Source organism: Brachyhypopomus gauderio, unplaced genomic scaffold, assembly GCF_052324685.1.
Source record: "Brachyhypopomus gauderio isolate BG-103 unplaced genomic scaffold, BGAUD_0.2 sc96, whole genome shotgun sequence".
Classification (NCBI taxonomy): Eukaryota; Metazoa; Chordata; class Actinopteri; order Gymnotiformes; family Hypopomidae; genus Brachyhypopomus; species Brachyhypopomus gauderio.
The window spans coordinates 657457-681350 of NW_027506917.1; the positions used below are offsets into that span (position 1 = coordinate 657457).

Consider the following 23894-nt stretch of genomic DNA (forward strand, 5'->3'; position numbering starts at 1 on the left):
GCATATGAATATAACACTCCGGGCCATGCATCGTTAAGACTACTGTCACTACACTCGTTTTGTTTTTTATTTCACTATGTGGAACTGTTTGCATGCATTTGTCACGTTTACCCAATGATGCAACTGTAATACTGCTATTAATTTGTTTTAAATTCATGCAGCACAGGGGTTTTGTGTTATATGCATGCGTATTTACCGTAGCACGTGTTTATAACGTTGGGGAATTGTAAACCCACTGCGGTACTGCGATTCCTGTTATAGGCCTAATAATGGAAACTTCGAGAACTTCCTGGTCTTTCACATCAGAAACGGTCACTGATTAATCATTTGGGTCATTTGGGTAAATGGGGTAGATTTGGGTAGAAGTAATTTGGGTAAATGGGGTAGATTTGGGTAGAAGTAATTTGGGTAAATGGGGTAGATTTGGGTAGAAGTAATTTAATGGGGTAGATTTGGGTAGAAGTAATTTGGGTACATTTTGAAAGCCCAGTGAACGTGGTTGTAAGTGCGCCAGTTGTGTTGCGTGTGCGCGCGGTATATTAGACACTTGGATGATGCATTTTCTGTACCAGCAATGAACTGGATCTTGTATAAAGACCACGGCCTTCTGTTGAGCAATATCATATCTAAAAACAGCAACAGTGCCTCCTGTTGGACAATTCACTATTTAATAAAAAGGTTATTAAAACAGCGTGTTGTTCACGATCTGTTGTCTAACCGGAGATGAAGCCAAAACTGCCCTGGAGCGCGTGGCTGTGTGTTACACCGACACCACGTTGTTTTAGGGGCAAGAAGGAACGGAGAAACTGGATTAGCGGATACGGGAATAACAGCTGCGGCTATGTCAGGTGAAGTCTAAACTAAGGCGCTGATACATTTTTGTACAATCCACCGTGGTGTTATTTGTCATTCGCTTTTCCTCTTGTCTCTCCCTCATTTTGCATCTGTCCTCTCATCTCTCTCTCTCTCTCTGTCACACACACACACACACACACATGGACGTAGTTTTGATTTCATAAGTGGGGGGGACACAACCTGGGGTGGCGAACTGTTGAGCGGGGGGGGGGGGGGGGGGGTTTTGAATGAAAATTGTTGAGCGCTGTGAACAAAAATTGTTGAGCGGGGGGGGGGGGGAGCTCGGAGCTGCATGATCCTAGTGCTAGATTTGTCGCTATTTGGATATTGTTTTTTTAACCGTTAAAAAGTGGGGGGGGGGGACATGACTTCGTCGCTACTTAAATATTTGGCTTTAACTGTAAAAACTGGGGGGGACCAAAACCGGCTCCCCCCCCAAAACTACGTCCGTGCACACACACACAAAATACGGACCGACATTCTAATGAAAGATTTCTGGAAGTAGGTAATACACCTTGTGAAATGCAACATAAGCAGGTTTTGTTCATGCTGTAGATCTGTTGAACTGGGGATTGTGAATATTCAAAAAAGCTTTTATAAGAAATGGAAGGATGTGTAATCAAATAACTGAATATGTAACACAATGACACAACATCTGCAAGTCACTTTAATTGACCAATAGGCTACTTTCTATATAACACATATTTTACATACATAAATACATCACTTGGTTCTGTTTGCTCTTCTGTACAGGATTGTGCATGTAAACATATAGACATGTAGAATTCTACCAATGCAGGTGCAGGTTTTATTTATTTCTTTTTTTATTTTGTCACCTGCTGGTCCCAAATTAGTATTTGTAATTCTGTTTTGTCCACTCTAATAAAAAAAAACTTTTACACTCAGCACAGGTCAAACTTTATAAACCACTATAAAATGACATAGAATCATAAATCACAGATTTAAAAAGCCATAAAAATGCACGGAATGATTCGTATGCTGTTATTTCACTTAAAGACTGAAACATTCATTATAACCTTTGGTAAGAGGCTACTGTCCACATTACCACAAACAAGGGAGCATCACAGGCAGGAGACAGAAATGTCAAGACAGAGGTCATAGGTCATGTTGGTCACATTCAGTTGTCTACCAGTATTAACAAGTGGAATAATAAACGACTCACACGGGGAGTCGGTGGGATGCGTGTGCAAGTAAAACGTGTTTTAATAAAGTGAGGAGGATAAAGTCGTAAATACGCACGGGAGGAAACAAACCAAAACCGAAATCTAACAGAAAACGAAGCACGGAGACCAAGCAAACCGAACAGTGGACGCAGACGGTCGAAGGAGGAGGACAGACGTACTACAAGAACCGACATAGGAACAAGGGGCATAAATACACAGCCTAATTATCGCTAACGAGATAAACGGACCAACACTACCGACTGAAAAACGCACATGACCACAAATGAAAATGGAACTAAAGAAAAAAAAAAACAGCTGCCGAAGGTATCGCCATGGAAACATGACATCAGAGAACCGTGCAGGAGATGTCACGGGTCCCGAAGTGCAAAACAAATTCAACAAGAAACTAAAAAGAAGATCAACACAATGACAGGACAGGACAGGACATGGAACAAAATGGACCAGAGACTGGACAGGATGTACTAGAGACTGAAGACAACATTGAAGGACAGAAGACGAGGGGAGGAACCGAAGGGGACAACAGATGTGGCAACAGACATAGACAGTCAGGACGCACTCAGAACGAGACACGGAGACCGAGAGGGGATCAATCATGGGGACAGGGATGGACGTGGACGCAGGGTTCAAGACAAAACCAGGAAGGGGGGACAGAAAGGACAACGGTGAAGCCAATGAAATGGCCACAGGTGTGCTGTGGGGCGTTGCCACAGGTGTCTCCTCTGCAGAGCAGGAGACAGAAGACAGACGCTGGGAACAAGAAGCTGGTTAGCGTCTTCCACACCAGGAACAGGCCTCAGGTTTGGGGCAGAGACACACATGGAGAAAAGGGCCCCAGTGTGCTTCCTCAGGGCCCCCACATGGAGTGAGGCAGGCCCCACCCCTAGACAAGGAGGGCGGACCAAGATCTGGCTGGCACATGGACTTAAAGCGAGCGAGTCAGAATGACGTGGTACGGGCCTGCCCCGTGCTTTTTGAACAGGGTGGCCACAGGAATTCAGGCAATCCAGACGATCCTGACAACGCAGCACTCCCCCAAGCCCAAAGTATCCTGTTTAAAACAGCTGTGTAAAGTGGTGCTACCTGGAGCTCCACTTTCCGCTGGAGCCATTGGACCGCAGAACGCAAAGCACAGAGATCCAAGCGAACAGAACAGCACATGTAAACAAGATAAGCCCAAAATAAGACAGACCTGCAACAACAACCAAAAACGTAGACACAGAAACAAGGGGAGTAAACACACAGAACCGATGAACCTTAACGAGAAACATGGGGGGGGGGGGACGATGACTAATGACTAAACAAAGAAAAGAAGTAAACAAAAACCAAAACACAGAACAAATGGCAAAGGTTGTGCCGTTGGAACCCGGACGCCACAGGAGGGTCTTCCGTGACGGGCCCAGTGCACATACCTGAGGTGCAGGAGACATGCAGCCTTATGGCAACACGAGCAGCTTAATGAGACCGAGGAGCGGGAGGCGATGGCGTGAAATGTCAGCCCAGTGTCTGTCTGCGCTGGGAGGACTGGGGGAGACTCCCACTTCCACAGAAGGGCTTGTCTGCAGCCTTTTCACTAGAGAGACATCAGAAATCCGACTTTCCCCTGGCACACCAGACCCTGGCCTTGCACACGCGGATCAGCGGAGTGGTTCAAAACATTCAGTGGTCGAGGAAGCTTGCCATGATGAGGTTCCCTCCGTGCCAAGGGAGGGGATGGTGCTTCCTTTCCTAAATCGCCCCCTTCCCCCCTCCAAACAGCTCCTCCACCGACAACCTCCACAACCACGATGAGAACGACCACAAACGTCAACGTGCGGACGCACCGTAGGCCACGTTGCTTATTTTACACCAGCAAATGGAAACCCAGTCATGAGACATCATGCCCCTGGTGGGAAGTAGAGCTTTTCGGGCAGCGGTGAGTGGTTTCGAGCTTCTGGCCTGAGTGTCCTGGGACCGTTGGGGAGAGACGTGGACTCAGGGGCTTTGTCAGATGGGCTCAGATGGTGGAGAAGTTGTCGGGGCAGCCTGAAGGTCGGTGGGTGCCGGGGCTGCACTTGGTCAGCATGGTGATCTGGGTGGCGTTGCCGTTGCTCACCAAAGATGGCTGCTGGTACCTGGTGTCAGTGTCCAGGAACCTCTGCATGTTCCACCGGCGCCATTTACGCTTGATCTCGGACTGCACCTGTGTGAAGGTGAAGGTGAAGGTGAAGAAGACAGGGACAGTTACGGAGAGGGGGAGTGTGTGTGTGTGTGTGTGTGTGTGTGTGTGTGTGTGTGTGTGTGTGTGTGTGTGTGTGTGAGAGAGAGAGAGAGAGAGGGGGGGGAGGGAGAGAGAGTGGGGGAGGGAGAGAGAGGGGGTTGTGCGTGTGTGTGTGTGTGAGAGAGAGATAGAGAAAGAGAGGCAGGGAGTGTATGTGTGTGTGTGTGTGTGTGTGTGAGAGAGAGAGAGAGAGAGAGAGAGAGAGAGAGAGAGAAGGGGGAGTGTGTGTGTGTGTGTGTGAGAGAGAGAGAGAGAGAGATGAATGTCATGCAAAGCGAGAGCGTTGAGATGAGAGGAGTGAATCAGAACACTCCTACACAAATAATTCACTTTGTAGAGAGTTAAGCTCATATTTCCTTTATTCACTTTCATGTTTTATCAGTTTACAGCAGCTAGCTTCAAGTTAACGGTTTCAAAAAGCACTGGGAGTTAGGGATTTGGAACAAAACAATTTCAAATGTCATCCAAATATCTATAAAATACCTGCAAACATATCTTACGGTACACAGTATTGTGTATCCAGACAAATGCACAATGAATCAAACAGCTGACATTTTCCACCACTCACTTGGCAAAGGAATACACTCTTCTAACTCATGTGCTTGGTCACATGATCTTGACTGTGTCACCAGTTCATTAAAGCTAAGATAAGTATAAAAAATGCTGTTTGTATTACCTCTCCGTTCAGGAAACAATATAGGACAGCAACACAGAAGCCCTAAGGGAGGAAGACAACAGTCAGAGGTGGATAAACAACACCGTGAAAAACACGTGCCCACGAGCCCAAACACAACAAGCCATTAGCATCATCTCTACTGCACACTGTTGACTGTTATTTAGTGGATACAGTTCTGTGCTATCGATTACCCTTGTACGTAAGTACATCTCAAAACATCGCTGTCAATGTGACACGCCCCCTAGTGGTCGATTTCTCAAAACCATCATGGTGGGAAGATAAACTGTTGGATAAACTCATACGTTATCCTGTACATAAATTCACGATAACTTTTGAGTTACAGTGCATTGGGAGCTTTTACTTGAACTACCAATAATTGAAACAAGTATATTTATTCCTAATGGCTGGGTGACATTTATTCTGTACATAGATTTTACTGAACCCTAGGGGAAAAATCATTGGTGTAAAGATTTGTGAGGTCATGATTGTGTCATCATATAGACATGTTTGGTGCAACAACAAATAAGGTCAGTCTAGATGAAAGGAGGAGAGACCAGAATCACTGGATGTGTTTATCACCACCGCTGCTATTTGCTGTATTCTCATGGCATTTAGAGAATCCGCGAGAGATAAACAAACATGAGAGGAAAATAAAGCATGTCTTGTGTTTGTGTTTCTGTGTGTGTGTTTCTGCATGCGTGAGCGTGAGAGAGAGTTAAAGTTCACTGTTGCATACCTGAAAAGAACCCAAGAGAACGTCAAACACCAGGCGCATGTAAGACTGTATGTGGTGGGGGATAAAGGCAAAAACGATGTAGTTTATTCCAAACAGAGGAATCAAGAGGAGCGTTGACTTTGCCAATCTCCTGCAAAGCACATATATATATCTATGAATATGAATATATATGAATATTGCACTTTTACCTTAGCTACATTTGCTCCAACACACTAAAAAAGGAATAAATCTTCATTAAAACATCAGATAGTTTTTCAGGTTCATAAAACTTGATTTTGGCCTCCAAGTATACTGACAAGTTCAAGAGGAACTCACGAGTACTGGTGAGATTCACTTCTACCAATGTCCCTACAGTTGATCTTCTGCCGTAGGATGCGGATTATACATATGAAGAGAATGAAGTTCATCTGGAAGCAGACAGATCCAAGCCCAGCTTTAATCCAGCATAATAATCCTGGATTAAAATCAGTGTGAAAATACATTCAAGGTGGTGGAATTACCCAGCAACGCTGTGCATACTGACCACGATTATTACCAAAATGGGGGTATTTATAATCCACCAGAGATCATCAATCATTTCCCAGCATCTATAAAAGAAAAAAACAAAACAACAGAGATCCAGTCGGTTGCTATAGTCCATGCAGGTGGAAGAGACTCAAGTCACCTTAATCTATCTGAAGTCTGAATTAGAGAAACTGTTGGGTACAATCAGTTTAATTAAAACACTGGAAATGCTCAGGTCAGATCCAGTCCAAATGACTCGCACACAGATCCAGTCCAAATGACTCACGCACTGAAACTGAGCTGATCAGAACTCCATGTGTGCCACACCAGGACAGTAAACCTCACTTCTGTGACACGTGTATATGTCTGTCTTGTTTTTGAAAGGCTTGCTGGCATTGTCTATCTGGCACAAATGTCTATCCTGCAGATTAACCCTTGCAATGATCATCAATAAGCAATAATAATAATTCCCATGTAATTACAAAATCCACTCTGGCTCAAAAAAATATTCACTAGCTGAAATCTCTATTGTAAAAATCTAATGATTTTCTGACCTTTCTGACCTTTCTATTTCTGACTATTGGATTCTTTATTGGATTGTAGTTAACAGGGAACTCCATCGTTCAATGTGCTTCAACGCTGAGCTAAAGGATCATGGGTAATGTGTCTCCTGTCCCTTTTAACAGACCTCTGGCCGCAAGAAACAGCATCCAATGAAGGTGGAGGATTCTCTGTTTGTTCTGTTTACACCAAAGTGCTGAAACGCACATGTTCATATACTGTCTTCTCAGACCAGGGCATGTGCAGCGTGTTTTCAGGAGTAAATATTTGTATGCAAAAAAGCTGATGTAAAAATACCAGTTTAAAAAAAACAACAGGGTAATATTAAAAAGAAAAAAAAAAGCATTAGAACAGCAGTAACTTACCCAACGTTGTTTACGTAAGCTTTTGAGATGCTCCATGCAGTAATGAAGACTGCTGGAACTCCTGTAGACGTTTCAGGAAAAAAAACACGCACGCACACACACACACACACACACACACACACACACACACACACACACACACACACACACACACACGCACGCACGCATGCGCACGCACACACACACACACACGGACGCGCACGCACACGCACACGCACACACACACACACACACACACACACACATAGTGTGGGCAGTGGCCAGCTAATGTTTAGCCTCTTTATTTTCATTTCACTTAACAGCTCAGTAGCACAAGGTTAATTGCGGCCTTAAATCAATGCTGGACCAAAAGAGTCTTTGATCGATTAACTTCTTCTTCTGTCATTACTGTAACTGTAAGTGAGTGACTAACGCCTCTCATTGCTGTTCAGTAGGATGTCGGGTATAATACAGATTAGCCAACTGTCAAAATCAGATTCATAGTCACAGACTAATTAGACGAGCTATTTTTTCTTAACAGCATCAAACAGCTTAATTTCACTAAACGTCCACGATGGCATCTGATGTAAGAGTGGGAAAACCTGGGAATGCTATATTTAAAGAATGAAAATTCTTCATGTGCACATTTCCTGAACTTATCAAAACACGGAGCGATTGTGGCTGCTCTCCCTGGTCGTTAAAATGTCGCTAATGTCATGGAAACCACAGCAACCATAAATCAGACATTTACTGTTGATCCATAAGCATACTCACCCCAGCCAATCAGAATGTACCACCAGAAGTACTTCCTGTGTGAGAAGAAGGAGATTGCGAGGAGGGCGTGGAGGAAGAGGCCTTCCACCAGTAGCCAAAAGAAGCTGGCCATGACTCCGTACTGGAAAAAAACCATCGCGGCTTTGCACCCCACCTGTAATAAACAGGTCTCTCAGTAAACTGAACACACACACTTGTGTACACAGACAAGACCGGGGCATCGTGTGTTAGCTACATGTTTATACACAGAGAAAGTTATTAGCATTTGCTAGCATAGGCAACCGTCTAATGGGGAAAGTAAACTAAGCAAACTTTAAGCAACAACTACTACTGCTTCCTGTTTGGATGTGTTGTTATTCTGTCAAATATTACACTTCTTTTTTTAACTCGACATTAGGTGAATTAAAGTTATGGCTTTTATGGTTTTGTATTTTTGATGTTTAGATGAAACCTCACAAAGATTCACATCTATCACCGCCATGTTTAGCAAGGATCATAGTTCATATAATGGAGTCATAAAGGATCAAGTCCATTGTCCATTCGCGTCATTCTTTATCACTCTTTCGTTTCAAGGACACGTATTGATCAACGCTGATCAATACTTGGGTTTTCGTAGGGGTTATGAATGACCCCAGTAAAACCGAGGTTCTCCATGAGGCATTTATGGAGCTCTTTAATCTTGCCTGGTGTGTTGACGAGAGCTCGAGTGGCTCAGAGGGGGGACACTGGGGCACCTGGACGTGACGTGATGGAGCTGACCCATTCTTCAGTCCAGCAGCTGTGTCCAGCTGACGCTGCGCTAAGTAGACTTAGCATGCTCGTTTATAAAGTAGACTAACATGCTCGTAAAACCACTTCATATAACACACACACACACATAGGCCTCCAAAACATTAACCCTTAGAGTGACCAAAAAGACTTTCTGTTCTTAAACTCCTGTCGACTATAAGCTCTTCACATGATCGATTCGCGGTACGCGAGGCGGCTTGACCGCAGTAGGCCTTTGGTGCGTTCTGCTGCGTAACCCAGCGTAAACACAGGCTCTCTCCACACCCGGAGAGGGACACCATTAGCAGCCTATCCAAAGCCTCAGAAGGCTTGGACAAACAAGTCCAATGCCCTGCAGCGCGTCCAGATCAAGGAACATTTGATCAAGTGCCATTCAGAAAGTAAAGCCGAGTTAATGCGAGACAGCTCGGGCATGTGATGTAGCGCTGTTTGCTTCAGGGGAGGAACAGCTATGGTGAAGCTTCAGTCGTCAGAGTTTACCTAAGGGACAGGTCGTCTGGGGTTAGGTGAACAACAGGTCCACTGGAGGGAAAGGTATTTAGCTTGAAATGATTACTATAAAGATGAATTAAGATGAAGTAAGATGAATTAGAAACATATGGGGACAAAAGGCATCATAAAAGTCTTCTTACACAAGATATAAAGGCTTCATCAAATCTCTTGTGCCATAACTTCACTTCATATCACATAATAAAAGTTCCTCTTACAACTTTGAGAATCATATGGTCGTGTGGGGAAAAATCCTTGAAATTTCACCTGCATTTTTAAACATCATCAATCTGATTTGACCAGCTTCAGGTTCTCCGGTATTTACAGGACCATCATGAAGCCAGCTGTTGCTCAGGGCAGTCAGGTTTATAAATATATGACCCCTTGTGTTTAATAACTAGTGGAAAATCATTGGTGGCAGTAATGTAAACTGATCAGTTATATAAGCCACGCCTTCGTCACTTGTAATTAGACAGTGAGGTTAAATAATTTCGTAGCCCTTTCTTCAGGAAGCCGAGAGGGGCCAACCTGCTGTTGGCCGTCTCCTGTGGTGAAAATCAGAAACTTCAATGGTCAGATTTTGCTCCCTCCATTAAAGAACCCTCTAAAATATCAACCAGAAGGGGCAGGCACATACCCGGCAGCTAGTCCCTGTGTCCGTACCAACAGGCAGCTTTCACTGGTAACACAATCAGATAAAAACGTGGCCTATAGTATCAAAGAATATCTAAAGGTTTTTCAGTTTTATGAAACGGGTATATACAATATATTTCCCCATGAACTTTGTTGTTACTTTGAAGGGGAAATGATGAACTGCTGAGTGTCACCTCTGCCACAGGCCTGACGCTCCCTTTCGTGCTGTCAGACTGGTTTCTCATATTCTACGGGGCTCAGCAGAGAACTCTGGGGCAAAAGTAAAGCTGTAACTGCCTCCCACATTGATTCCAGATAAGAAATAGGGCCGTGAAATCATGAGGGGAAGCTCTAAAAGACTTCGCTACAGGTCTCGAATGAAATAAAACCCCTCTCGAGAAACGTAAACACATTACACACACACACACAGACAAAGCATTGCTCCCCGATGCCTTTCCTGAAGAGCCAGTCACGCAGTCTCTGTTTCTTAAGAGCAGTGGGGTTTATGCTTTACTACTTAGTTTAAAAAACTGCTGTAACACAGATGTTGTAAAGATACAAACGCATTATTTAAGCACTTGGTGGCAAGAGCAATTGTCATAGGTATTGTCCCACACTTACATCCTATAAAACTAAATTCAGTTATCAAAGTAAGTTTCAGTAGTTATCAGTGGAGTTTAAAAATGACTACAGAAGATTACAAAGTAAACACACCTATTCAGACCACAGAAAAGGAGCTATACATATCTGTGCAGTAAGCCATATCTGTGTTTAAATAGTACAATATCAATTTTGCATTTAAATACAGATTAAGAATCCTTATTTGGGAGTAGGTGGTAGTTTTAAGGCGAAGTAGTACTTTAGTATTTTGGCAGCAGCAGTGTTTCAGTATTTTAGCAGTAGTGTTTCAGTGTTTCAACAGCTATGTTTCAGTTTTTCAGCAGTAGAGCTTCAGTATTTCAGCAGTAATGCTTCAGTTTTTCAGCAGTAGAGCTTCAGTATTTTAGCAGTAACGCTTCAGTATTTCAGCAGTAATGCTTCAGTATTTCAGCAGTAGAGCTTCAGTATTTCAGCAGGAGCACTTCAGTACTGTATTTTCTCTGCAGGAGTGAACCTAAGCAACATGCAAACATGCACTCAGCAGTCAGCCAGCTTCCAGGGCGAGGCAGCGTGTATCAGAAGCAGTCTATTAAACACAGCATGGAGGAGTCTGTGATAGGAAGCATCACAGCCTCAGACACAAACACCTCCAGGCAATGATTCAGCATCACCCAGAATGCGTCACAGCGGGACGATCACGCTAGTGATCTGTCTGTAAAAGCTGTGGTTGATCTCCTCCTGCACCGTTAACCTTCACGAATGGGTCCACAGGCAGGATACAAAGCAAGGCAGACAAACATGAAGATGAAGACATGGTGTTACTCCTTACTGCATCGCCCATGGAAAATGAAGATGCAGAAGATCGGGGTCTCAGAGACATTAGCATGCTTTGTTTATGGTGTTACGGTAATGGGCTGTATGTTTCGAGTCATGATAGAGAATGAATGTGCGTCAAGCTCTCTGGGTATTCCTGAGGGCATGTCTGTTTGAGTACAGTAAAGCCCATGTAAACAAAAGGGCTTTAAAATACAAACTGTGAGTGAAAACTGATTCCCTGTCCGTCAGGTCTAAAACCGCTCAACAAGGTCATTATAAGCCAGTCACTACAAAGACGAGCAAAGCCATTAAACACGTTTCGGATGTTGAAAAGGAACTTACGGAACCTGGGTCGCACTCATCCGACTCCGCCACCCCGTACAGAACCACGTCCTTCATGATGACCGAGATGGCCTTCAGGGTGAAGGCCAGGAACAGGTGGATGTGGATGTAGTTCCTCGTACAGTGGAGTTTCCTGCACAGAGACGCCAGGACGTCAGACATTTATGGGTTTTCCCGAACAGGCAAACGAAAGGTTAACCATACGCGTGGTAACTTTGATTTCTGCGACACGTATTCGTTTGGTTACATAACCGCTCCAGAGCCCGTCCAGGTCGGGGAGCGTCTGGTGCATGTTTGTTTCCTGTTACGAGATGACGCCGTGCTAGTCGGGGGCCTGTCTTCATGTTTAATTGAGTGCGTGATGCTTTAAAAGCCACAACAGGAAGCTTCGCAAGACATGACTAGCAAACCGAGGTGTGTTATTGTGCCGTGTCAGTCTCAGCCTCTCTAACGTCCTGTCCACTGAGACACAAGCTGTGAGACATTACATTCAGCTTAATTCTTTTACTGGAAGTTCTCCACTAGGGTCGGGGCATTAGTGCTGATTTTAACAGCGTGACTCAGTCTGGGTCTCTCACTGCGGCGTTTATTGTGATGTATAACCTGTCCTGTAAACTCACAGTGGCATCGCAGTAATGTAAACGCATGGCCATAACAGTAAAAGGTTTTAGCCACTCTCGGTGTTACTTCCTTAATAAACGCCATAATCAGAACTGGTGGGGGGGGTTCCCCTTACCTGAAAAAACACAAAATGAAGATGGCGATGATAAGAGACATCAGAGACACGGTGTGGCCGATGGTGTATCCGATCCGCACTGATCCCAGGAACTGGCCCTGAACCAATGGCACACTCATGGTTACCAGGATGAATTCTGGTATAAACTGGCAACCACAGTTCCCAGCAACCTACATTCTGTCACTTAGTCTGTGTACAATATATGTATAATATACAGTACATGTGTGTTAATTATCCTGTCTGTTTATTGTTTGTACTGAGCAATTGCTAACAGGCAGGTGTCTGGAAATATGAATTCCAGTGCACCACGTTCTGGTAAGTTATGATAACTGTGATCCCTTATTAGCTGGGAACAATTTAAGTGATTTCAGCCCTTTTTCCCAAAAAGCAGGTGAAAGCTTGTGCAGTCGTACATACCATGTCTTCACCCTCCGTGAAGTTGAGGCTATAGCCACAGTTCTGTGCCACAACGCTGGGGTCTATTTCTGTCCAGCCATCCTGGGTACAGGCCTTTGATATGTTACCTACAGAGAAAAGGCTCTGAATAGCTTATGGCCTTCTTCAAAGTTGTAAAACACCACAAAAACACCCAGCTGAATTATACTTGTAATTCACATGCTCGAGCTCCCCAAGCTTCAGTAGGAACACTTAAATTAAACAACAGATATAATGCTTCTCCTCAGTCAGCCGCGTGAACGTGTCAACCATCTAGTACGGCTCTCCACCAAGCCAAAGGCACAAAGGCAGCATGAATCAGGGTCTGCTGGCAAGCAAATGATTACCTCAGCAATCAAAGGACCCCAGACCCCTCTCCACAGTCACAGTTGAGAAAAAGCGCCTTTGATCAATTTGAAATAATTGCACTTTAAAATATCTTAGAATAAAGCAGCAAGTAAATTTCCCTCAGCTCTGAACAATTGTCTCCGTCGCCGTTGAGAGGCCCGGAACACTTTCTCATCTTTCCACATTTTCCGCCAACCCACACCCCCCCCCCCCCCCCCCCCCCCCACACACCATTTTAGAGCTATAAACAAAGCATCAGCGATCACCTTCCCCTTTCCAAACCAGAGTGAGTTGTGTCCTCCTGGCGGGGGTTTCGCACAGGGAAAATGGACAGCTTTGGATTTAGATCCTGCTAAATGTTCCTGGGTCTCATGCTATTTCCCAAGAGTAACTGGGTCAGATTAAAAAAAGAAATAAACAGAAAGAGAGAGAAAGAGAGAGAGAGTGTAAGAGATGGAGGAACGAGTGGTTGATTGAATTGAGCCTGATTTATATCCATCTGTGGGGAAGTTGAGAAAATGAGGGACTCATCATCTCCTGGGTAATCTTGCTTTGTTAAGTAGAGGAGACCCCCCCCCCCCCCTTCCAGTGCTCTAACCTCATTCTTGATCATCATCATCATCATCATCATCCCTCCCTCAAAACACTGAGTTTGGCCCATCATGTTTCTGCCCGCTGGGGAATCATACAGGAAGCAATGTTCATTAGGCCACGTTCAGCGAGATCCAGGAAAGGGCCGTCACCCTGGGACCCGTCGCCTTGGGACCCGTCGCCCTAGGACCCGTCGTCCTGGGACCCGTCATCCTTGACATCTTTGTGCTTTAATAGCTGTTTTTCTTCCACAGGTTCAAAGCGCTCAACCCTTGCCAATCCTACCCCCATACACCCCATACTCCACTTAAATACGTATGCGCTTCCTTCATCATCCAATTTATCAGAAATTGTCTTGAATTAGGTTTTGTGAACATCACCTATTAGAGCAAAGATAACATCAACACAGGGGTGATGTGAAGACTCTTTTACATCCAATTAAAGGCCGATATGTTGTTTTAAAGTGTTACTTCAGTTGTGGAGCTGCTTAGCAACTACTAGTTTTATACACAGCAGTTTCCCCGGGGGGCTGACTACTTCATAACCCCTCTTTATCTGATACAATTACAGAGAGGATCCATGAATAAATTATTGCCATCTCCACGTCAGAAAATACGGCTCTAATTTGTAGAGCTTTCTGTACTCCTGAGAAGCATGCAGTAACTAATGAGCAGGTGAGGAGCTTCAGTGAAAACATATACACATATTTAATCCATGATTCACAGTTCCAGAAGATTCCAGTGACATATAGAAAAGCATATATAGAGTCTACATATAGAAAAACAGTACTGAAAACTTGGCAATAATCTATATGAGAAAGATGCTTGAATATTTAAGCATACAACATCTTTGTAGCACATAAGGTTTGAGTGGATTTAAATTGGTTATCATAACTTTACACATTTTTCTTGTCATCTGTTGGAGGTGGTTAATTTGCTTAGCGAATAGCTCTGTAGTGAGCGTTGAGGAGATTGGCTTTCTGCCATCTTCTGCCCACCTCTCTGGTGGAGCCAAACATTTTAAATATCTGGGGCTTGGTCCAGATGTCCAGATGTCCTGAAGGGTGGCATGGTTACTGCACGCTGCCATAACAGTCTGATCCTGAGCAACGTCACCATGTCCATGGGTGGAACTGAATCAACGTGTGGGAGATCTGTTTCCTGCTTCGTATTCAACTATAATAGGTCCAAAAGTGCAATTTATGAGCAGGGGACCTAATCTAGGTCACAACAGTTCAGAACCCGCTGACAACACAAGAAACAAATAAACAAGCAACTAAAGAAATAAACAGCTCCTCGTCGGTGTAGATGAAGGTGCATGAACCTGGACATGCAGCTGTTAGGACAACCTGGAGTTGCTCTGGCGTGAAATATGTAAACAAGCATAAAAAAAACATGTTCAGCTCCCAAAGCGGACGCCTTTTTCACGTGACCTGATCGGGTTGCCGGGCTCATGGAGGGAAAAGTGACCCATTTCTACTATCTGAGTGATGAGCAGGGAAAGATCGCCTGCGTCTACTCCAAAGCTCCTGAGGAACAAGTCGAGCTCCGTAGGGAGACGGCAGGGAGACGGCGGGGAGACAACGGAGGCCCCACCCGTGCTCGATTTATGAGATGTTCCCAGGGCCACGTGGCTCCACGTTTCATAACACTCCACGTTTCCTCCCAGCTCCAGTGAGGCGTGACATAAGCTCTCATTTCGAACGAAACAAAGGCCTTTGCAGTCACTGATATCTGGGCCACACGTCTGCCATATCGGGGCCACCACGATCATATAGGAAACCATAAACCACAGAGAGCCGTTTGTCTGAGCATGACGAAGCCAGACACGTTTTCAAACATACTTTCCACCCTCCGACTTGTCTGAACTTTTTTGCAGCAGACATTGTAAATTAATGATAAAAGCTCGTATGTCAAGAAAGTATTAGTAGATAATATGTTAAGTGCTGTGCCAGGGTTTCAACAACAGCACGCAGAATTCTGGGAAAGACATTCCTCCCCGGTCAAAGGGGAGAGCAGGAAAAATTGTACCATCAGCCCGCTTGTCGTAAATTCTCCTGCACTTCCACACGTAGCGACGCTAATCTTCCGATTCCCTTTGCTCCTGTTACGATGCTGACACTGTCGTGCCCATGAAGGTTTAATGTCTCCGTCCTCTGTGGATCCTTCGGTCTGTAATCTGCTTTTCCCATCCAAGCCCATGGGGTCGAATGTGGTTGCCAGGTCATCCCACCCCCACGCTCGTGCGTATCACCAGATGTCTCCAGAGGCTCGCTCAACGGTGAATCCCACGGACAGGCAGGCGAGATAAATCTTCAACACTTCACCCTGACAAACCTAAATCCCTCGATCTATGTTTTGAATGTGCAACGAAAAAAAACTCTCTCAAGGGCTCAAGGTTTATTTTTTATAGGCAAAGTTGGTCTCTTTCATCAAGTTGAAACTATGACCTGGAAGCCATTAGATCTATCTAAACAGGGTTCATAGGGCTATCACACTGGTTGTATATCAAAGCTGTAATTCTGTCAGAGGACCAAATGACAAAAGAGCACCACACTCACATGAAACTGTCATACTAATAATTAAAAGATAATAACAGAGTAAAAAAGGCATGTGATTCATAGGACATTGATTAAGCATTGTATGGATCCAGTTATTTTCCATAAACATCTGACTGGCTTTTGGCCTTAAAACATTCCATGCTGCTTCATATGAAAATAATTTCCCTCTTATGAGAATTAAACAGACAGTTTAGTTTTAGCTTTTGACTGACCTGAATTTTTAAAGGAAGTTTATTTGCCATAAAGGTTTGTGTGCACTCTAATAACTCACTATACACTCTAATAACTCACTCTGCCACTCTGCTGCTGACCAAATCGCACCCAGAACTTTCTGGAATTCTCTTTATCATTGCCTGTCTCTTACTGCAGAATCAAACGAACTGTAATTTCAAATAGACACACCATCAGATTACAAAACCAACAACACATCCATAATATTTGCAACATGCAAATGACGTTTAATGAAATTAATGCAAATTCATGCAAATCGTATTACAACACCTAACTGGCTGTTCAATAGATGATTAATTCATGGTGTAATTTTAATTTACAAGCTGCAACTACATGAGAAAAGGGTCATAAGTGAAAAGTCTTATGTATTTCCATCTATATTTCAAACAAACTTGTGAATACTTGTTGGTGACATGGTTAAAGGGTGTCTGTATTATTTTGAACTAAAATCCACTACTGTTCACTAGTTATATCACATGAATTCTAAATCTAAAATATGCCAGACTCCTCTTGGCATATTCATTAACATATAACAGACTTTGGGCAGGTTGTCTGTTATATGTCCAGAATTCCTGGACATTATCAGGAGGTTGAGAGGGAGGGGTTTCAGGAGGTTGAGAGGGAGGGGTTTCAGGAGGTTGAGAGGGAGGGGTTTCAGGAGGTTGAGAGGGAGGGGTTTCCGGAGGTTGAGAGGGAGGGGTTTTAGGAGGTTGAGAGGGAGGGGTTTCAGGAGATTGAGAGGGAGGGGTTTCCGGAGGTTGAGAGGGAGGGGTTTCAGGAGGTTGAGAGGGAGGTGTTTCCGGAGGTTGAGAGGGAGGGGTTTCAGGAGGTTGAGAGGGAGGGGTTTCAGGAGGTTGAGAGGGAGGGGTTTCCGGAGGTTGAGAGGGAGGGGTTTCAGGAGGTTGAGAGGGAGGTGTTTCCGGAGGTTGAGAGGGAGGGGTTTCAGGAGGTTGAGAGGGAGGGGTTTCAGGAGGTTAAGAGTGAGGGGTTTCCGGAGGTTGAGAGGGAGGGGTTTCAGGAGTCTCAGACGTTTCCTCCCAAAAACACCAGACACTTCATAACTGCATACTGCGTAGTTCTAGTATGAAACCACATTGACTACCTCTCATCACCTCTCCTAAAAAGGTGAAGTAATTCCACAGCCTCGGGAAACATACCCATCCTTCTTTGCCTTTCTACCGTCCGACACACATACCTTCCAACAACATATTCACCAGCATCTTATCAATGGCAGACAAATCTTATCAAATAGGACAAAGGTATACATAAAGCATGTTTTATGACCCAATATCCACAGGCAGGTTTGGGCCTGCTATGTGCTAACCCTGATGAACACAGCCTACCCCACTGTATCTCATACGTGTAACCCACACACGGTCACAAACAAGCTCTAGACATCCACGCTATTTATCCAAGCACATGAGATGTTGCAGACCTTGAGAAAAATCAGGAGAAAAATGCCCTCAGGGTTTATCCAGAGATAAACACATTACCAGCATATGTCCAAGGTGCCACCAAATGCACTGTAGAGACTCCCAATGTGCCAGGCTCTCTATCTCACACTTTCTCTCCCCCTCACTTTCACCAGGTCTCCACGAGACCTTTAAACACAGGACGTACAGCACGGTCCTGCGTTATTGCGTTTGTGGTTGACTTTACCTTTTTGGTCAGTGACGTGACTGAAATAATTCGGGCAGGGAATTATGACCAGCTGTCCAGCGCTAGCCGACGGCCAACAGGCAAGGTCCCATTCACCATCGCAGTCTGGGGAGAGAGGAGATCAGATTGCTTTCTTTGTGCATGCTTTAACAAATGTTACAGCATATTCACTACGGTAGCTATACAACATATAGAACATAGTCATGACCATATCATAACCATATCAGCTTTTATTTTGATGACCATTCTCATGACCATATCAGCTTTTATTTTGACATGTGGCGATGTTCATAAAGGTGCCATCCTCCCTCACCCCTCAGTCACCACAAACCGCCTGGGTTTCACAGCTATTCTCAATTACTGTATCAGCACAGCCAGCGTATGACAAAGAAACAATCAAGCACATTATCACTTGGGAAAACATGCATACTTGTTGTGTCTAATTGTACAAGAGGACCCTCATAAGTTTTCTCTGTTGCACATTACTCTAGGGAGGTTCTGGGGTTTGTTTATGTTCTATTTGTTTTTTTTTTGTTTTTTTTTCGCTTTGCATTGCCAATGCACATGTGTGAATACAGAAACCCAACTTTATAACAAGCTCCGCCTCCAGACTGCCACCACCTGTCACTGCTTTGTTTATTAAAAATATAATGAAAGTAGATTAGTTTTGTCTGGATAAGGGAATAGCTTGCACTTCACTCTGATTAGCTACATGTGCAGGGCTGAGGTACGGTGGCCAAGAAGACCCGTCACACTGCAAAAGAAGAACTCCCTGAAGCGAATTCAACAAAATGACAACGTGTACACAACATTTCGCAAATGCGCTGCAAATTCATAAACACTGTAAATCCAGTCACGACACAACAGAAGTGGACCACAACACTATGATGTGTTTCTGGACGAATTATAAGCAGCAACTTCCAACATTGCAGCACGTTTCAGATATGTAGTAATCGTGATGTAATTTTGATGAATTTGCTTTGCATATTTGCAGCGTGTTTTTCTCTTCACGATGGATCTTCTCAGCCACTGTAGAAAGGCACTACAACACTTATTCATGTCACTGGTGCATTGTCACATTATATCCACTTGGGATTACAAGCACAGCGCCCACATGCCTGTTCAGAGAATTACCAAATCTATAACGAATCAATAGTAAGATTATATTTTGTCCACAAATGAATGTTGAGTTTACTCTCATCCTCCATGAATAAGCTATTTCTACATATGCGCATGCTTTTTAAACTTATATATTGATTCTATATATAAAGACCTGGTGACACACAAGTGCTGTGTCCAATTGTACAACAGAGGACTGGGTGTGAAAAAACAAAGCAGGAAATCTTCTGTCCACACATAATGTCTGTTCATGTCACCACATGGCAAAAACAACACCATCACCAGCACTAACCCTAACCCTAACCCTAACCCTAACCCTAACCAACAATACATAATAATGTCAAATATATATACAGGGTAGGGTAGCCTAGATGTGCTAGTATGTATGTCACTCATCCTAATTAAAAAGTCTAAGTCATTTATCTTCTTCTTATCCATGTAAAATAGACTCTGTTGTGCTTAATTTTGAATACATGATAAGTCCCTGTTTTTATTTTGTGTTTTGCTTGTTTGTTATTGCCTAAACATGCAATTTTGACATGATCAGATTATTTCTATATGAATTGGAGATAAACTAAAAATAAAATACATCTTAGAAAGATTAATATAGCAATTATAGCACCAACATTTATTGAGTACATTCAGACAGCTCATAATGGTCAAGCCCTATTTTGTTCTTTTATATATATTTTGGTGAGCAAACTCTGTACAGCATGTGTTGATGAACACCCATTTGATTCACTGCTGGCAAAGTTGTCCAATAAAACAAACCTTAAAGTTACTCCAACATTATTGGCTAGTTACATGCTGATACTTGAAGGCATTTTCAGCAAAGTTGCTGAGGTAACAAACCATTTTAAGCACTTTTCTCTATATTTGCTTACAGTACAGTTGCTATATTTTTCATATGCCATATAATAACTGGTATAATAACACTAAGTTATCATCTCACCATCTTAGAGGACCACAGCAAAATTTTCATTTTATTATGTTTTATCATAAACCATATTAAGCATATTTACTGAAAAATACATCTGTCAGATTCTAGTATAATCCACTAAATCATTTTGACTCAGTGCATTAGATAATACAAGGCTTAACTTTACAATCACACTGCTAACAGTATTACTGTAACTTTCTTATGACATTACACCACTGATAATCACAGGCAAACACAGTGGCTGTATACAGTGTTTACAGCAGTTACTGCTATACATAAAAGCCAAACAAACCTGATGTGATGTTTTCCAAATGAGCCAAGCACTCGTCTTTCTCTGTCTCCAGGTCTTTCATGATGTCACACATCTGGATAGATAACATCTGGTGGAACAGATAAGGTCAAAGTTGGCTTATTTATTTCTATTGCGTATTTATTTATTTTGCAGGCCACGGAGTAAACCGCATTTGATTTTGCTGTGGTTTTGACATTTACACAAAAGGTTGTGGGCAATTGTGGATGGCTGAAAGGAAGACTGCTGACCGCTGAATGGGTTTGAATGAATGAGACTCGATGCAGGCAAAGAAATTGTCACAGTTACCACACAGAGCAAAGCCATGCTTCTCCTGATCGCTGTTCCTCTCTTTGTGGACTGAAACCAAACAAAGAGAGGACAGTCCACGCTCCTTCGTCTCTTACTCGGTGGTTCTAATGGCAAGCAGACAGCTTCGTTTACAGGTGCCACGAATCAAATATATATTATGCACGTCCTAATTTAGCTGAAACTCCAATTTTAGCCTTTCTTTTATTCACTGGCAGGCTGTCCGCTGCCAGTTCAAAAATAACTGCACATCTTGTGCATTGTTTGAAAACCTCCGAAAGACACACGATGCCATGAATCATTATCTCCACCACCTTTCCACGACTGCTTCCAATTTTCCTTAAGGAGTCATTTTCATTATGTGATAGCATGCTCCCTTGGACTCCTTCATACATGCACAGAGGAGACGCAGATTTACTGCAGTTACTTTGGCGAATGGAACCACTCCACAGGTCCATAAATCTTTGCACCGAAAGCTAGCGATAGCCTCAAACAAGACCCATATGGCTATACAATATTACTTCTCGTAGTCCAAAGCTTAGACTTCAGGTGCAGGTTTGGCTGAAACAGTGAACTACGGCCCGCGTGACTAATGAAGCGGAAGCACCATTTTACCAAGGTGTGAATTTCATTTACATATATAATCTCATTTACATATCTCATTTACATGTAGCACTTACGTGGCCACACCTGAGTTCAACTAAAAAAGGCAAAGGTTTTACAATTTTTCTTTTATCTTGCCCAGTCAAGTGTTAAAACGCTTACAGCGGAGGGACATGTAAAGGAATGTCTTAGCTTTATCACTGGAGGTAGGAAGAAAGAAATTCAAGGACACTGCTGACTTTAGATCTAACAGACTGTGGTGTCACATCTAGCAGAGGAAGCCAATGCATCACTATCATGAATTAAGATCAATGTCAGCGATCACTGAAGCTTCCAATCCGTTTACACGTATATAGATATGAAGAAATCCCCCCTCTACACAGACAATAATAATGCTCAATGTTGACAGTTTCACATAATCAATAAAACTGGGTTATACTAGGCTCAAAAATGTCAATCAAGACGATGATCAAAAGGAGATATTGCAAATTAGCGAACGCAAAGATATACAATGACAATTTTTTCATTATAGCACAGATCCAAACAGACACGATGCATACTGCCTCATTTGCTTAAATGCTCCAGGGTTTTAATCAGGTCGTTTTTTTTCTTTAAAGTGTAAATGAGATGTTAATAATAATAACATAGCACTCAACATCAATCACTCCGTGCAATTACAGGGTTAATGGAACGTGATATAACAGTGATCTCTCATTAATCTCTCAGTGGCATCTTGGTGAGTAAAATGTCACCTATTCTCAGAAAACAAACATCTTCATGTGGTCATACGTGACACAGACTGCTCACGCTCACTGATATCCTACTGATTACACATTTATGAAACCAGAAGCAATTGTGAAGTAAACTGTTCTGTTCTCTTACACGTCACTTGGTCGTTTCAATATTTTGACATGTTATATCTAAAATACACTTTTCTAGTGGACTACATAAAACTCATGTTTTTTTACCGAGTAGTAAAATGCAGACTATTTAAAGTTGGAATATGCCATCAGTTTCAAAAAGCTTCACCCCACGGTTGTAAGGAAATGTCGGTGCCGAACTGAGAAATTAGTGCAATTTCTAGCGCAGTCTAGAGCAAATATCTGCGGACAGACAAAACACGAACCGCTTGTAAAAATATCCTAACTACTTGTAATGTCAAATTGTAAATATCGAGACTATTTCACTTAACTGTATCCTTTCTAAAGCTGCCTGTGTGCAGAGTACTCACCGGTCCAAGCAAACAAGTTAAACAGAAAACGAACCCTGATTTGGGCATCTCCACGACTCTCGGTGCGTATGCGCGCCGCCGGACGTTTGACGCGCGTTTTCGCCTCTTCCGTTTCACTGCGCATATAAAAACTTCGCAGGACAAAATGACACGAAGCAACTTTTGCTGCTCTCAAAGTAACTGTGGGCACGGCCGCGGCCGTGCAATCTGTCGGCTAGGTATAAATTCTGTTCTGCCAGACCTGTCCATGCATAATTCAGAGCCTCTTTCGCAATCAGCATGGCACCCCATTCATTCCTGATTCCTAATGCTTTCACCACCAGTAAGAGTTTAAGTCCTGGGGTTTAATAGCAATTTATTTTATACTCGAGCAGTGTGTATGCATGTTGTGTCTAAACTCATGCCCACATGTAAATGACTTCTGATCATCTCGCATTATCACCTCCTTTTCCTGGACAACACACTGTTGATGCAAACAGGGACTCATGTCTACCGAGATACTGAAACCTGTAGTAAATTCATAAAAAGTCACAATTTTCCCAGATGTCGTTCGAAGGGTGAAGCAGTATGCAAACCAACACACCAAAGCAAACATTTCGCTGGAGTCATTTGTCTCTGCGGCAAGTGTGGGTGGTTCTCTATACGAGAATCCCCGACACTTCCCTCTCTGAACGGGCACAATGTTTTGCTACCACGATTCAGCTTCGAGTGTCCTAGTACAGCTGTGTTCACAAGGTGATAACGCAGTGCGAGTATTTATTCTATGAGTCACTGCATCCAGCAAGATGTCTACATCAAGAGCGGTCGTAATATAGGCTACGTGTGTACATAAGAGTGTTTAAGAGTGCTTAAGGATGAACTGCAGTGGAAACACTGTAATTAGGAACACTATCAATGTAGGAGTTAAACAGACAAGATAAGCTCTGAAGATGTTTTGACATAAACTTGTTTCCTCTTTGCAAAGTAATATATGCACATGTGATATTAAATAGACACAGAATATTAAGCTGATCAAATCTGTCGCCAAAATCAAAACGTGAGCGCGACAGATGGAGCACAATTAAAAGCGCGGGGTTTATGTGCATCCAAACACCGCAAATAAGTAACGCGTGATCTTGCGTGGCTGTCATTAGTGAATATTGGGTATTCACCGTCATCGTCTCTGATTGGCACGTTCAGAGGATTTGAATTTTATTACATCATCAATATTCCTAAAAGAGCGCCATTCATCTGGAATAATCAATACTATTACCTCATGTCAA

General features: G+C 43.2%; 1 protein-coding gene across 2 annotated transcripts; it reads right to left on the minus strand.

The window, feature by feature from the left end:
- Positions 1-1509: 1509 nt before the first annotated feature.
- vipr1a (vasoactive intestinal peptide receptor 1a) lies at positions 1510-22991 on the minus strand. 2 transcript variants are annotated; one of them, XM_076992722.1, is made up of 13 exons: positions 22667-22991; positions 20493-20580; positions 18142-18246; positions 12735-12841; positions 12318-12415; positions 11582-11714; positions 7913-8066; positions 7160-7220; positions 6253-6316; positions 6045-6136; positions 5730-5859; positions 4994-5035; positions 1510-4239 (listed from the first exon to the last, which is right to left on the minus strand). In XM_076992722.1, exons 1-13 carry the CDS (start codon positions 22754-22756, stop codon positions 4054-4056), a joined length of 1350 nt encoding a protein of 449 aa, XP_076848837.1. In that variant the 5' UTR covers positions 22757-22991; the 3' UTR covers positions 1510-4053. The 2 variants fall into 2 exon arrangements, with proteins under 2 accessions (XP_076848837.1, XP_076848838.1); XM_076992723.1 differs by having other exon boundaries at positions 22633-22983.
- Between the last annotated feature and the right edge of the window lie 903 nt (positions 22992-23894).

What these genes read in the sequence shown, in the direction of transcription:
- vipr1a (XM_076992722.1), bottom strand. Translation starts at nt 22,756, where the DNA reads ATGCGCAGTGAAACGGAAGAGGCGAAAACGCGCGTCAAACGTCCGGCG. An exon ending in GTGGAGATGCCCAAATCAGG is followed by an intron (nt 20,581 to 22,666) that starts GTTCGTTTTCTG and finishes CTGTTCCACCAG; the next exon opens with ATGTTATCTATCCAGATGTG. An exon ending in TTTGGAAAACATCACATCAG is followed by an intron (nt 18,247 to 20,492) that starts GTTTGTTTGGCT and finishes CTCTCTCCCCAG; the next exon opens with ACTGCGATGGTGAATGGGAC.